Source organism: Gigantopelta aegis, chromosome 10 (genome assembly GCF_016097555.1).
Source record: "Gigantopelta aegis isolate Gae_Host chromosome 10, Gae_host_genome, whole genome shotgun sequence".
Classification (NCBI taxonomy): domain Eukaryota; kingdom Metazoa; phylum Mollusca; class Gastropoda; order Neomphalida; family Peltospiridae; genus Gigantopelta; species Gigantopelta aegis.
Window position 1 is genome coordinate 44,580,675 of NC_054708.1, and position 17,172 is coordinate 44,597,846.

General features: G+C 34.3%; 1 protein-coding gene across 1 annotated transcript; it reads right to left on the reverse strand.

The window, feature by feature from the left end:
• Positions 1-522: 522 nt before the first annotated feature.
• LOC121383647 lies at positions 523-14,389 on the reverse strand. Its single transcript, XM_041513740.1, has 4 exons — positions 14,287-14,389; positions 13,015-13,353; positions 4,399-4,734; positions 523-980 (listed from the first exon to the last, which is right to left on the reverse strand). Exons 1-4 carry the CDS (start codon positions 14,387-14,389, stop codon positions 961-963), a joined length of 798 nt encoding a protein of 265 aa, XP_041369674.1. The 3' UTR covers positions 523-960.
• Between the last annotated feature and the right edge of the window lie 2,783 nt (positions 14,390-17,172).

Consider the following 17,172-nt stretch of genomic DNA (forward strand, 5'->3'; position numbering starts at 1 on the left):
AACCGGGAAGTGGGGGATTCTGTATTGGAAGCAAGTTAAGTTTCGGAAAAAGTATATAAAGTAAAGATGTAACCTTTTAATTTACATCCTGTGGGTGTATAATGCATTTACAGTGTATCAATACAGAGTTAGCGTGACGCTGACAGCAATTCACTGAGTAAAAAGAAAGAAAGGATTTTGCATTGGTGGTGGGGGAGGCCACCTGTGTAGTGGGATATGACACAGGAACCTTTTAATGTTATTAATAAGCGAAAAGGTAAAACAATCCCGGGATTGGGGGGGGGGGGGCATGGCCCCCCTGCCCCCCCCCCCCCCCCCCCCATCAAATTCCTCAAAATACCGGTGGTTTTACCCTGAAATCATTTCGAACCCTGTGTTTTGCAAAAGGAGACAACTCTTAGCACCTTATTATCTTGTGTGTTTTAAACGTTTATGATTATGTTGTAATTGTATCGGGAAAACAAAACTGGAAACCTGCAACCGAACAAAAATATTTGTCGTGTTGTACTAACTTGTAGAACCTGTAAAAGAGCATGTCGTGTTATTACTTAAAATATGTTCGTGATAATTATAATTAGCCCAACTTCTAACATGGCAACTGATTCCGCAATGCTATATTCTAGCATTAGCTTTCAATACGTGAAAAACTAAAATCTTGCACATTTTTTGGCCAAAACGTGCTCAAGAAATCTTCAAATTTAACGAATTGTGGTATAATGAATTCAAGAATTTTGACCAATTCAATCAGTGAGGCGTGTTGGAGAGAATTTTGTTGGTCTCATCCGCAGTTTGTATTTTCATACAACCAGTTACGTGACGTTTCGTGCTCCCCGGCAAATTCTGTATTTTCCCGCAAATTTAGTATTTTCCCGCAAATGAGACAGTGTACTTGTGGTATGCATTGGCTCACAAAAGACAATTTAACAATAGCCTTTTCTTTCTTGATTCTTTAAATGTTATTTAGGAATCACTAGGCCTATCTGAAAAGAAAAAGGAATACATATTATTTTGTATTATTTAAAATACATTACTGTAAAGAAGAATGAAAATTGATTTTGACAACAGTTCGGGAGTCAGCCAGGATACAGTAATTAATCTGTTTTTCATGTCTGGCGTCAAAACACAAAAAGACATGCAGAGCTATATGCAACCAAAAAACCCCTGCCCCATCATTATCACCAAAGGATAAGTAAACCTGAAAATAATTCTAATATGCTTTACTGTTATAAAAATATCTTGTAGGGATATTAAGACAGATGGCATTGTTTTCATTAAGTACTTGACACAAGTTATAGCTCTGACATAAAATGTTAAATTATAGTTTTGGAGTATTGTAAACTGTCAAAATGACTCTCATGTAAATTTAAAAAATGAAGATATCATTCATTAAACTTCGGTTTCCCAATGTATCCCACTTAGACAAGTTCAACTAATTTGCTTTTAACAAGAACTGGGATAAGGAAAAGTAATGTTTGTTTTGTTTAAGGACACCACTAGAGCACATTGATATATTAATCATCAGCTACTGAATGTCAAACATATGGTAATTTTGACATAGTCAACAGAAGAAACCTGCTACATTTTCTTAATGCAGCAAGGGATCTTTTATATGCACTTTCCCACAGACAGGAAAGATCATACCACGGCCTTTAACCAGTTGTGGTGCACTGGTTGGAATGAGAAAAAAGAAATCAGTTGAACGGATCCACTGAGTTGGTTCGATCCTGCGACGCAAGCACATCATGTGAGCACTCGACCAACTGAGCTATATCCCACCCCTAGGATAAGGAGAACTAGAAGATACTGACTCTCGGAGGATAGGTAGTAACGACAGTGTGGTAGAGTGTATACCCAGTACATTTAATTGTTTGAATTGAAGGGAGAATGGACCTAGTGCAAATATTAGAACGATCAGAAACACCTTTAATATACAGATACTAATATTTTATGCAGAAAAATATACTTGATATGTAATTACAATCGTTAAAATATCTCTGTTAGTCGATAACATCTTAAAAATTGCAGCAAACTCAGGAATGTCCCTTTAAAGATCACCCAATGTTTGAGGCTGTTTAGGGCAATGAACAAGCCACTGGCATGCTAGGTAAGCACTATAATACTGGTAGATGCTAAGCTAGTAGAAGAGGCTTATAAGACTTTCAGTGCCGAATTTATGGAGCCTGGGTTGGGTTTTTCTTTCAGAAACACTTTTGTTAACTTCTTTTGATAAATTAAAAAAAAATTAAAACATTAAGACATCTCTCTCTACGTATGTTAGTCGTGTGAGACCCTGCACCAAGTTTCAGAACTGTCCATAGAAAACTTTAACTGAATTACGATATATATTGAAAAATTCAAAGTTAACTTTCAATTTTAATTATTATTAAATAAATAAATAATTAAATTAAAATTCTACAATTTAGAAGACATGTTTTGGTGGGGGGTTTTCAATTTTCTAATTTTACTTTTTAAACATTTAATTAAAAAATCGAATTAAAGAATGAAAAACTTTACAAATCTCTCAGATAGTTTTTACAGACTGTTACCGAAAGTTCCTGTATCATAAATATCCAACATTAAAATTCAATTGAAAAAATTGAAACATGTAGAAATACCTTTATTTTAGTGTGTAGACATTGCCCCAGAGTAACCCTGTACCAAATTCCAGATCAATTCAATGAAAACTCCAGGAGACTATTTCTGAACAATCCAAACAAAACTCTAGGATATAGACTTCATGGAATAATTGGATGGATAGACAGGCAGATGGATGACAGACATACACAAAACTTCACATACATTAAGTCACGTCAGGTCATAGGTTTTTACGTGTATATTGTAGCGCACACCTGTATTGGGCATAGGTGCTGGCCTTGGCCAGCTTCTCTGTCCAGGACAGGAAAAGGGTTGGGTGGGTGGGAGATTGGACCGCCCATAAAGGCAGGTGCAAGGGAACACCAGCAGACTGACCGGAGTCAGTAGTGGGAAGAGGTACCTTTGGTGCAATGGAATTTGGATTGTCCCGTAAAAATTAAATCAAAACGAAAGATTGTGCAGTTTCTATGAAGTATTTATTTTGCACAAGAATATACAGAACAAGCCCACGTAGCAGTCGAGTGGCATAATAAACGAGTGCAATATACATGATGAGAAAACACAGGATGTAAAGTTTTGTATTTATAACCTACATTCTTTTATTTTTCACAATAATTTTTTTTGTTTAAATTAACGTCATAACTACTCTCTCTTAAATATATTCACCAATTCTCCATTCATGGTTTTTCTTAAAATTAGAATCATACTTTGTGGCAATCTTGTGAAATGTTTCAAATACGATGTGACATGATTTGTAAATCAGACATGACGTCAGTAATAAAAAGTCGCCAACTCCAGTAAAAATAAAAAAAGGAATTCCTCATTTACAAGGTCCCATCGAGATCACACGTGTGTGATACATGATAAATTTATCATAAGGTTTGAAAATGTCTTTATCACTATAGTAAGATTGAATAGGTATGTAAACCGGCCTCGGTGGCGTCGTGGTTAGGCCATCGGTCTACAGGCTGGTAGGTACTGGGTTCGGATCCCAGTCGAGGCATGGGATTTTTAATCCAGATACCGACTCCAAACCCTGAGTGAGTGCTCCGCAAGGCTCAATGAGTAGGTGTAAACCACTTGCACCGACCAGTGATCCATAACTGGTTCAACAAAGGCCATGGTTTGTGCTATCCTGCCTGTGGGTAGCGCAAGTAAAAGATCCCTTGCTGCTGGTCGGAAGGAGTAGCCCATGTAGTGGCGACAGCGGGTTTCCTCTCAAAATATGTGTGGTCCTTGGCCATATGTCTGACGCCATATAACCGTAAATAAAATGTGTTGAGTGCGTCGTTAAATAAAACATTTCATTTCTAAGAATGGGTATGATGAACAGCATAACTGAGCTAAAACGTTGAATTTGACAAAGCCAACAAATATATGTATGGTAGATCGTTACTAGTACTCATGCAGTTCCTTTAAACGGACAGACCCCAGTTTTTAAGCACCATGGCATGTTTTTCACTATTAGAGCCGGTTATGATCACTGAAATCAAACATTACTTAGATTTTATTGTTTAAATTATCCACTTTCGTACATCCGAGGTGTTTCTGGTCATCCTGGTGTCCTGGCATCTGAGAAGTAACGGGTATGGAGTCGCGTTTTAGTCTATTTTTACGGGTATTTCAACATCACAGACTCTTGTTTCACTCTGTTGTATATAAATTTGTTACAGGTTTGTAAATGAACTAAACTTGGTGCTCATTTTACGGGTTAAAATATAAAACTAGGGTCTAGGTGAAAAACATGCCTTAGTATTTAAAAACTAGGATCTGTCTCTTTAACAATATAATAATGGTACACACCTGTAATGAGAGTCACAGACAGTCCACTTCCTCTGAAAGGCAGGTTGCTTTCTTGGTTGGCCAAAGGGGTGAATGTAGGATATAATTCCACACGGTACATAGTCCCTGGCTCTAAATCTGTTTTTCCAAAAGCATTAAAGATGCAGAAGTCATCCGACACAGATGAATATGAGATTGTCTCTGACAGTGCAGTGTGTATTTGGAGATCATAGGTGCACAACAATGATGGAGAAACAGACTCTATCATTTGAAACAGATCTCTACAGAATACCGAATTTGAGATTTTGTCGTAAGGAATGTATTTTATATTTGCCCTTACAGAAACTTTGTTGCAATCTGGATAAAAAATAGAAATCATAGATGAACACACCCGGAAGTTAAATTAAAACATATATTGTGGAGAACCATAAACCGGGCTACCCTATAAACCGGTCTATTTACGTTTGACTTGTTTTATGGAATCTGCATACGATTGAACCCTGATATCAAAATAATTTTATTGAATTAAGAAAACCTTCCCAAAAACAATACATGACCACCATTTTGCACTGTGCACACTATATTAAATCACGTGTAATATTAAACAAATCTAAATAAACAACAGTTTCACACCGCTGTCATTGTTTCGTCTGCTTCGCAGATTCATTGCGTTAGAGTTTTGGTGACGTCACTCTTGAAAAACAATAGCCCAGTGTATGGGAGTAGCTGAAGAATGTCAACATTAGACTACGACATGCATTTAATCTCTTCACAATAGAAAATGGCATTTGTTGGTTGATTTTGGCAACAAAATTAACAACATAAAACATTATTTCATCAAATCGATAGTACATTACAATGTGCGTGTGTAGAAACTATTTCCTGTTACCAGGCTGGTTCAAGGTTACTCAAGGATATATACTGAGTATACTAAAAAAATCTTGGTTTTTATTAATTTTAGAAGTACATCGGTCTGTATGTTGGTGATCTGGGTATACGCATCTTTCCAACACATATATGTAACTAATATTCGACCTCATTATCCCATTAAAGGAATTATGGGTCCTTGTCACTCCAAATAAATGTTATTTTTATCAACTGGCATATTATATTTATTGTTTACCTTTATTCAGTACTACTTTATACTGTATATTATAGCCTACCTCTATTCACTACTTTATACTGTATATTATAGCCTACCTCTATAGCCTACCTCTATTCAATACTACTTTATACTGTCTATTATATCCTACCGTTATTCACTACTACTTTATACTGTATATTATAGCCAACTTTTATTCACTACTACTTTATACTGTCTATTATATCCTACCGTTATTCACTACTACTTTATACTGTATATTATAGCCTACCTCTATTCACTACTACTTTATACTGTCTATTATAGCCTACCGTTATTCACTACTTTATACCGTCTATTATAGCCTACCTCTATTCATTACTACTTTATACTGTCTATTATAGCCTACCGTTATTTACTACTATTTTATACTGTATATTACAGCCTACCTCTATTCACTACTACTTTATACTGTCTATTATATCCTACCATTATTCACTACTACTTTATACTGTGTATTATAGCCTACCTCTATTCACTACTACTTTATACTGTCTATTATATCCTACCGTTATTCACTACTACTTTATATTATTGCCTACCTCTATTCACTACTACTTTATACTGTATATTATAGCCAACTTTTATTCACTACTACTTTATACTGTTTATTATATCCTACCGTTATTCACTACTACTTTATACTGTATATTATAGCCAATTATTATTCACTACTACTTTATACTGTCTATTATATCCTACCGTTATTCACTACTACTTTATACTGTATATTATAGCCTACCTCTATTCACTACTACTTTAGACTGTCTATTATAGCCTACCGTTATTCACTACTACTTTACACTGTCTATTATAGCCTACCTCTATTCACTACTACTTTATACTGTATATTATAGCCTACCTCTATTCACTACTACTTTATACTGTCTATTATACCCTACCGTTATTCACTACTACTTTATACTGTATATTACAGCCTACCTCTATTCACTACAACTTTATACTATATATTATAGCCAACTTTTATCCACTACTACTTTATACTGTCTATTATATCCTACCAGTATTCACTACTACTTTATACTGTGTATTATAGCCTACCTCTATTCACTACTACTTTATACTGTCTATTATATCCTACCGTTTTCACTACTACTTTATACTTTATATTATTGCCTACCTCTATTCACTACTACTTTATAATGTCTATTATAGCCTACCTCTATTCACTACTACTTTATACTGTCTATTATAGCCTACCTCTATTCACTACTACTTTATACTAGTATAGCCTACCTCTATTCACTACTACTTTATACTGTCTATTATATCCTACCGTTATTCACTACTACTTTATACTTTATATTATTGCCTACCTCTATTCACTACTACTTTATAATGTCTATTATAGCCTACCTCTATTCACTACTACTTTATACTGTCTATTATAGCCTACCTCTATTCACTACTACTTTATACTGTCTATTATACCCTACCGTTATTCACTACTACTTTATACTGTATATTACAGCCTACCTCTATTCACTACAACTTTGTACTCTATAGTATAGCCTACCTTTATTGATTACTACTTTATACTGTATATTATAGCCTACCGTTATTCACTACTACTTTATACTGTGTATTATAGCCAACATTTATTCACTACTACTTTATACTGTCTATTATATCCTACCGTTATTCACTACTACTTTATACTTTATATTATTGCCTACCTATATTCACTACTACTTTATAATATCTATTATAGCCAACCTTTATTCACTACTACATTATACTGTATATTATAGCCTACCTCTATTCACCACTACTTTATACTATTATAGCCTACCTCTATTCACTACTACTTTATACTGTCTATTATAGCCTACCTCTATTCACTACTACTTTATACTAGTATAGCCTACCTCTATTCACTACTACTTTATACTGTCTATTATATCCTACCGTTATTCACTACTACTTTATACTTTATATTATTGCCTACCTCTATTCACTACTACTTTATAATGTCTATTATAGCCTACCTCTATTCACTACTACTTTATACTGTCTATTATAGCCTACCTCTATTCACTACTACTTTATACTGTCTATTATACCCTACCGTTATTCACTACTACTTTATACTGTATATTACAGCCTACCTCTATTCACTACAACTTTGTACTCTATAGTATAGCCTACCTTTATTGATTACTACTTTATACTGTATATTATAGCCTACCGTTATTCACTACTACTTTATACTGTGTATTATAGCCAACATTTATTCACTACTACTTTATACTGTCTATTATATCCTACCGTTATTCACTACTACTTTATACTTTATATTATTGCCTACCTATATTCACTACTACTTTATAATATCTATTATAGCCAACCTTTATTCACTACTACATTATACTGTATATTATAGCCTACCTCTATTCACCACTACTTTATACTATTATAGCCTACCTCTATTCACTACTACGTTATACTGTCTATTATAGCCTACCTCTATTCACTACTACTTTATACTGTCTATTATAGCCTACCTCTATTCACTACTACTTTATACTGTCTATTATATCCTATCGTTATTCACTACTACTTTATACTGTATATTATATCCTACCGTTATTCACTAATACTTTATGCTGTATATTACAGCCTACCTCTATTCATTACTACTTTATACTGTACATTATAGCCTACCGTTGTTCACTACTACTTTACACTGTATATTATAGGCAACATTTATTCACTAATACTTTATACTGTCTATTATATCCTACCGTTATTCACTACTACTTTATACTGTATATTATAGCCTACCTCTATTCACTACTACTTTATACTGTCTATTATATCCTACCATTATTCACTACTACTTTATACTTTATATTATTGCCTACCTCTATTCACTACTACTTTATAATGTCTATTATAGCCAACCTTTATTCAGTACTACATTATACTGTATATTATTGCCTACCTTTACTTTATTCACTACTAATTTATACCGTCTATTATAGCCTACCTTTATTCACTATTACTGTATACTGTATATTACAGCCGACCTTTATTCACACTACTACTGTATACTGTATATTACAGACGACCTTTATTCACTACTACTGTATACTGTATATTACAGACGACCTTTATTCACTACTACTTTATACTGTATATTACAGACGACCTTTATTCACTACTACTTTATACTGTATATTACAGCCGACCTTTATTCACTACTACTTTATACTGTATATTATAGCCGACCTTTATTCACTATTACTGTATACTGTATATTACAACCTACCTTTATTCACTATTACTGTATACTGTATATTATAGCCGACCTTTATTCACTACTACTTTATACTGTCTATTATAGCCTACCTCTATTCACTTCTACTCTATACTGTCTATTATAGCCTACCTCTATTCACTTCTACTCTATACTGTGTATTATAGCCTACCTCTATTCACTACTACTTTATACTGTCTATTATATCCTACCGTTATTCACTACTACTTTATATTATTGCCTACCTCTATTCACTACTACTTTATACTGTATATTATAGCCAACTTTTATTCACTACTACTTTATACTGTCTATTATATCCTACCGTTATTCACTACTACTTTATACTGTATATTATAGCCAATTATTATTCACTACTACTTTATACTGTCTATTATATCCTACCGTTATTCACTACTACTTTATACTGTATATTATAGCCTACCTCTATTCACTACTACTTTATACTGTCTATTATAGCCTACCGTTATTCACTACTACTTTACACTGTCTATTATAGCCTACCTCTATTCACTACTACTTTATACTGTATATTATAGCCTACCTCTATTCACTACTACTTTATACTGTCTATTATACCCTACCGTTATTCACTACTACTTTATACTGTATATTACAGCCTACCTCTATTCACTACAACTTTATACTATATATTATAGCCAACTTTTATCCACTACTACTTTATACTGTCTATTATATCCTACCAGTATTCACTACTACTTTATACTGTGTATTATAGCCTACCTCTATTCACTACTACTTTATACTGTCTATTATATCCTACCGTTTTCACTACTACTTTATACTTTATATTATTGCCTACCTCTATTCACTACTACTTTATAATGTCTATTATAGCCTACCTCTATTCACTACTACTTTATACTGTCTATTATAGCCTACCTCTATTCACTACTACTTTATACTAGTATAGCCTACCTCTATTCACTACTACTTTATACTGTCTATTATATCCTACCGTTATTCACTACTACTTTATACTTTATATTATTGCCTACCTCTATTCACTACTACTTTATAATGTCTATTATAGCCTACCTCTATTCACTACTACTTTATACTGTCTATTATAGCCTACCTCTATTCACTACTACTTTATACTGTCTATTATACCCTACCGTTATTCACTACTACTTTATACTGTATATTACAGCCTACCTCTATTCACTACAACTTTGTACTCTATAGTATAGCCTACCTTTATTGATTACTACTTTATACTGTATATTATAGCCTACCGTTATTCACTACTACTTTATACTGTGTATTATAGCCAACATTTATTCACTACTACTTTATACTGTCTATTATATCCTACCGTTATTCACTACTACTTTATACTTTATATTATTGCCTACCTATATTCACTACTACTTTATAATATCTATTATAGCCAACCTTTATTCACTACTACATTATACTGTATATTATAGCCTACCTCTATTCACCACTACTTTATACTATTATAGCCTACCTCTATTCACTACTACGTTATACTGTCTATTATAGCCTACCTCTATTCACTACTACTTTATACTGTCTATTATAGCCTACCTCTATTCACTACTACTTTATACTGTCTATTATATCCTATCGTTATTCACTACTACTTTATACTGTATATTATATCCTACCGTTATTCACTAATACTTTATGCTGTATATTACAGCCTACCTCTATTCATTACTACTTTATACTGTACATTATAGCCTACCATTGTTCACTACTACTTTACACTGTATATTATAGGCAACATTCATTCACTAATACTTTATACTGTCTATTATATCCTACCGTTATTCACTACTACTTTATACTGTATATTATATCCTACCGTTATTCACTACTACTTTATACTGTATATTATAGCCAATTATTATTCACTACTACTTTATACTGTCTATTATATCCTACCGTTATTCACTACTACTTTATACTGTATATTATAGCCTACCTCTATTCACTACTACTTTATACTGTCTATTATAGCCTACCGTTATTCACTACTACTTTACACTGTCTATTATAGCCTACCTCTATTCACTACTACTTTATACTGTATATTATAGCCTACCTCTATTCACTACTACTTTATACTGTCTATTATACCCTACCGTTATTCACTACTACTTTATACTGTATATTACAGCCTACCTCTATTCACTACAACTTTATACTATATATTATAGCCAACTTTTATCCACTACTACTTTATACTGTCTATTATATCCTACCAGTATTCACTACTACTTTATACTGTGTATTATAGCCTACCTCTATTCACTACTACTTTATACTGTCTATTATATCCTACCGTTTTCACTACTACTTTATACTTATATTATTGCCTACCTCTATTCACTACTACTTTATAATGTCTATTATAGCCTACCTCTATTCACTACTACTTTATACTGTCTATTATAGCCTACCTCTATTCACTACTACTTTATACTAGTATAGCCTACCTCTATTCACTACTACTTTATACTGTCTATTATATCCTACCGTTATTCACTACTACTTTATACTTTATATTATTGCCTACCTCTATTCACTACTACTTTATAATGTCTATTATAGCCTACCTCTATTCACTACTACTTTATACTGTCTATTATAGCCTACCTCTATTCACTACTACTTTATACTGTCTATTATACCCTACCGTTATTCACTACTACTTTATACTGTATATTACAGCCTACCTCTATTCACTACAACTTTGTACTCTATAGTATAGCCTACCTTTATTGATTACTACTTTATACTGTATATTATAGCCTACCGTTATTCACTACTACTTTATACTGTGTATTATAGCCAACATTTATTCACTACTACTTTATACTGTCTATTATATCCTACCGTTATTCACTACTACTTTATACTTTATATTATTGCCTACCTATATTCACTACTACTTTATAATATCTATTATAGCCAACCTTTATTCACTACTACATTATACTGTATATTATAGCCTACCTCTATTCACCACTACTTTATACTATTATAGCCTACCTCTATTCACTACTACGTTATACTGTCTATTATAGCCTACCTCTATTCACTACTACTTTATACTGTCTATTATAGCCTACCTCTATTCACTACTACTTTATACTGTCTATTATATCCTATCGTTATTCACTACTACTTTATACTGTATATTATATCCTACCGTTATTCACTAATACTTTATGCTGTATATTACAGCCTACCTCTATTCATTACTACTTTATACTGTACATTATAGCCTACCATTGTTCACTACTACTTTACACTGTATATTATAGGCAACATTCATTCACTAATACTTTATACTGTCTATTATATCCTACCGTTATTCACTACTACTTTATACTGTATATTATAGCCTACCTCTATTCACTACTACTTTATACTGTCTATTATATCCTACCATTATTCCCTACTACTTTATACTTTATATTATTGCCTACCTCTATTCACTACTACTTTATAATGTCTATTATAGCCAACCTTTATTCAGTACTACATTATACTGTATATTATTGCCTACCTTTACTTTATTCACTACTAATTTATACCGTCTATTATAGCCTACCTTTATTCACTATTACTGTATACTGTATATTACAGCCGACCTTTATTCACTACTACTGTATACTGTATATTACAGACGACCTTTATTCACTACTACTGTATACTGTATATTACAGACGACCTTTATTCACTACTACTGTATACTGTATATTACAGACGACCTTTATTCACTACTACTTTATACTGTATATTACAAACGACCTTTATTCACTACTACTTTATACTGTAAATTACAGCCGACCTTTATTCACTACTACTTTATACTGTATATTATAGCCGACCTTTATTCACTATTACTGTATACTGTATATTACAACCTACCTTTATTCACTATTACTGTATACTGTATATTATAGCCGACCTTTATTCACTACTACTTTATACTGTCTATTATAGCCTACCTCTATTCACTTCTACTCTATACTGTCTATTATAGCCTACCTCTATTCACTTCTACTCTATACTGTCTATTATAGCCTACCTCTATTCACTACTACTTTATACTGTCTATTATAGCCTACCTCTATTCACTAATTTATACTGTCTATTATAGCCTACCGTTATTCACTACTAATTTATACTGTACCTGTTGAAATCATCACGCCCAACTTGTTGCCCCTCACAACTGTGGTTATTCCTCGGTTGCCGACGCAGGTGAATACAGGTTGAAATACCAGCAGGTACAAAGCATTTATCACCAGACTAGTTCGTCCAATGCCGTTAAAGATGCAGAAATCCATGGACACCGATGAATACTGGGTGGAATGTGGTGACAATGGTGTGTGGATTTCAACATCAAAGGAGCAAGATGTGGATGGTGGAAATGACTCTACTGAACAGACGAGGTCTCTGCAGAACACAGGGTTACCCACGCTTGACAAATGCACGTACTTGACTTTTTCATACGAAGAAATGTTGTAGCTCTCTGCATGGAAAATAGATAAGAAATTAATACAGAATGAGATTGACATGCAAAAAAAAACTAAATTCTAAATTCTTATTTTTGAATACATAGTGGAGAATGTATGAGGTGTGGATTTGTGAAAGATAATTCAAAAGCCCCAGTCCTTGCCTTTTGAAAAACAAAGGCGAGCGAAAAATCTCACACCTGAAAACGCTTAGGCGAGTGAAAAATCGCACTCGTCAAAATGCTAAGGCGAGTGAAAATCAAGCATTTATTAATTTAGTAATTGGTACATGTAAATGTAGAGATATATGTTGCAAAAATTAACCAATAAACCAATAATGTCCGACTTTTCCCTTTCACGAATGGAGTTATAGTTTATTAAAACGTTTCAGGAGTAGTACTATAGAAATATAATTGACATGTATACACTGATGCAGACCATTTGAATTTGATTTCGCGTCCCAAATCGATTGAAACTTGTAGCCTGTCGTCACATTACTTGGAAAAACACATTTTCGCTACTGAATTTGTTGCTATTGGAAATGCCGAGACTGTCAAATGAAGAACGAAATCGCGCCATAGGGCATCTAGATGGAGGGCAGTCCGTGACGGTCGTTGCACGTGCGTTTGATTGCATCAGACAAACAATAAATAACCTGAGGACCCGTCTTCATCAAACTGGGTCAGTTGCTGATCGCTCCCGAGTAGGTCCTCAACGTGTGACGTCACAAAAGGAGGACCGGTACATCCGTTTACGTCATCTCCGTGACCGATATACAACAGCAACTTCTACCAGCAGGGTGCTCCTGGGAGGGAGGGTAACCGCACAGACCATCAGGAACCGCCTGCGCACCGCTGGACTGAGAGCCTGAAGGCCATACTTCGGTCCCATTCTTACTCGTTTACATCGTCAACAGCGATTCTGTGGACGAGACGCCATGTCAGATTCACTCAGAGACAATGGAACACAGTGGTCTTTAGCGACGAATCCCGATTCACAATGAGTTTCGCCGATGGCAGAATAAGGGCGTGGCGAAAACGTGGTGTACGTCATGCTCACTGCTGTGTCAGAGAGGTCAACCGTTTTGACAGAGGACGCGTGATGGTGTGGGGAGCATTCACCAACAATGGAAGGTCAAGGCTTGTCGTCATCCAGGGGAACATGACCGCCCAAGTCTACTGCGACCAAGTGCTTAGGCCGGTGCTGGTACCATTCACCAATAACCATGGGCCTGGGTTGACCTTTAAACATGATAACGCAACCCCCCACACAGTGGCATTAACACGGAACTTTCTTCAAAATGCCGGTATCCCAGTCATGGCTTGGCCAGCCCGATCACCTGACATGAATCCAATTGAACATGTCTGGGATGAACTCTGAAGACGTGTCAAAAATTGTGTTAACGCGCCTCAGACACTGCAGGCATTGGGACAGGCGCTGGTGGCTGAATGGAGGCGACGTCCGGTTCAGTGTTTCACACGATTGCCGACATCCACGAGAAGACGGTGTCGGGCAGTTATCCAAGCCCAGGGAGGTCACACGCGATACTGACACTGCATAATGCGTTCATCTGAAATCATGTAAACGTTGATTTGGACACACCCCCCCCCCCCCCCCCCCCCCCCCCCTTCAATATTTCAAGACATAACATGTTATACAATTAAACATCGTGATGACATATTGTGTTTTGCTCTTCATCACATCCCTCCCATCGACAAATGTCTGCATTAATGAACATACATGTCGTTGTGAAGTTATCAGAGGACAAATGTGTCAAGTTTTCCATTTTGTTCAGTATATATAGGAATCAACTTGTCTTGAATTCAATTATTACGTACAACGAACATGATTAGGATAGTTGGAATGGGAAAAAACACTGGTTCCGAGGAGGTGGTTCATGAACTACGACCCAAGCATATCAGGTGTGCACTACTGACTCATATTATTAAAACATTGTTGTTTTTTAAATAACTCGTGAAACGTGGGCCTACAATTACTTCAATTAACAATGTTAATTGGGACATTGACATTCATGTGGCATTTTTAATGGAAATGATCATTGATTACTGTTACTATAGTGTGTACATATGTACATATCTAAATAACATATGCACATTTATTAATTTCTGGCTGAAATACAAATATTTAAATGAACTTTTATTTGATTTTTTTTAAAGATAAAAAAGAAAAATAATAGACGTAAAACAAATACCTACGCTTATTCCTACATACCTATTATCATTTCTTTTCCTTCTTTTTATTATTCCGTCTAATTTTATTTTTTTATTTTTTTAAAGAAAGTATAAAATTACACAATTGCCATTTTCGGGACCTTACATAAGCTTTGTAGGCTAACAGTTATGAACTAATCGAGACAATTTTATCAAATTCGCTGATTTCCGTAACGAGTTCATTTGTGTAGGCTACAGAAGCTACTATTTTATTCAATCCTATTTCTCTTTTTGTCATAACTATATGAACAGTATAAATGAGTTATCCTTATCAGACGTTGTGACCTATTACCATACAAAAGTGGACTTGTTTCTAATTAATAATAAATTAAATAGGCAAAGAATTTTGATCGGATTGGTATGTCTATCAAACCTGTGTTTTCCGATTTGTATAGCAAAGATAAGTACCAGTCATATATTAAAATCTTGCATGGACGCTACCGTTCTTGTAACTTTTTTTTCTGGTATTATTAAACAGATCTTTCTATCAGCTACATATGGTAAATAGTGGCAATCAATATACAAACTTATTTTATATGCGCTGTTTGTTAAGTGTAACGTACATTATTTTTCACACTCGCCAGATTGAAATTACGTGCACTGTACGAGCGCGATCGCACCCGCGCACCTTAAAAAGCAAGGCCTGAAGCCCCCTAATTATATTTCATTAATCCACACTTCCAAGTGTATTCTCCAATGTAATCCATTATTCATGAAACAAATTTATATGATTGCTTAATTAACTGCTATCCCTCTCTCTCCATCCCCTCATCCCCCCCTCTCTCTCTCTCTCTCTCTCTCTCTCTCTCTCTCTCTCTCTCTCTCTCTCTCTCTCTCTCTCTCTCTCTCTCTCTCTGCCCTTCCAAAGAGTACATCCAAAAATTTATGCGTTGCAAGAAATCCTAAATTCTAGAAAGTGATTGTTTGGCAACATGGTTAATAATTATTCCTCTGTGATGCTGGCAAAGGTGTGCATACATGTGGTCATTTGACTATCACCTACATGAATCTTCTAGAAAGTCTAGGATTGTTTGGTTATGACCTAAATTTTAGAAAGTCTACTGTTGTTTGGCCATGGTGCACATTCTGGAAAACCTGCAACTAAAGTGCATGTGTAATGTCGGAAATAGAATAAAAATTATTTTGTTCAATTATTTCTTTCATATTAAACTGACAAGTAAATATTTTGTAAATATATATTTAATGATACTCTACCTAATTTAGTATTTACTTGTTTGGGCTCTCATTGATGTACAAGGTGGTGTTTACTCTTGAAATTAAAATAAACATGTCAGTTAACAGGTGATTTGTGACCTTTATTGGAACAGACTATAACACATTTTGATGATATGTGTCAATCTCACTTACCCTCAAACAAACTTTTAATTTAAAACTGCAAGTCAATTGATTATTCTGAATTGTAACATAAAATATTAATTATGACCAGCATATTTAGTGAATACAAGTTCAATACAAGGACCTTAGAAATTTACACAATCTTGCAACCAATTAAAGGTGCTATATCATAGTTATATGTGAGCATCTGTTTGTGATAAAGATTCTTCAATAAAAATGTTTATTTTACTAGTAGATAAACTATTTCCT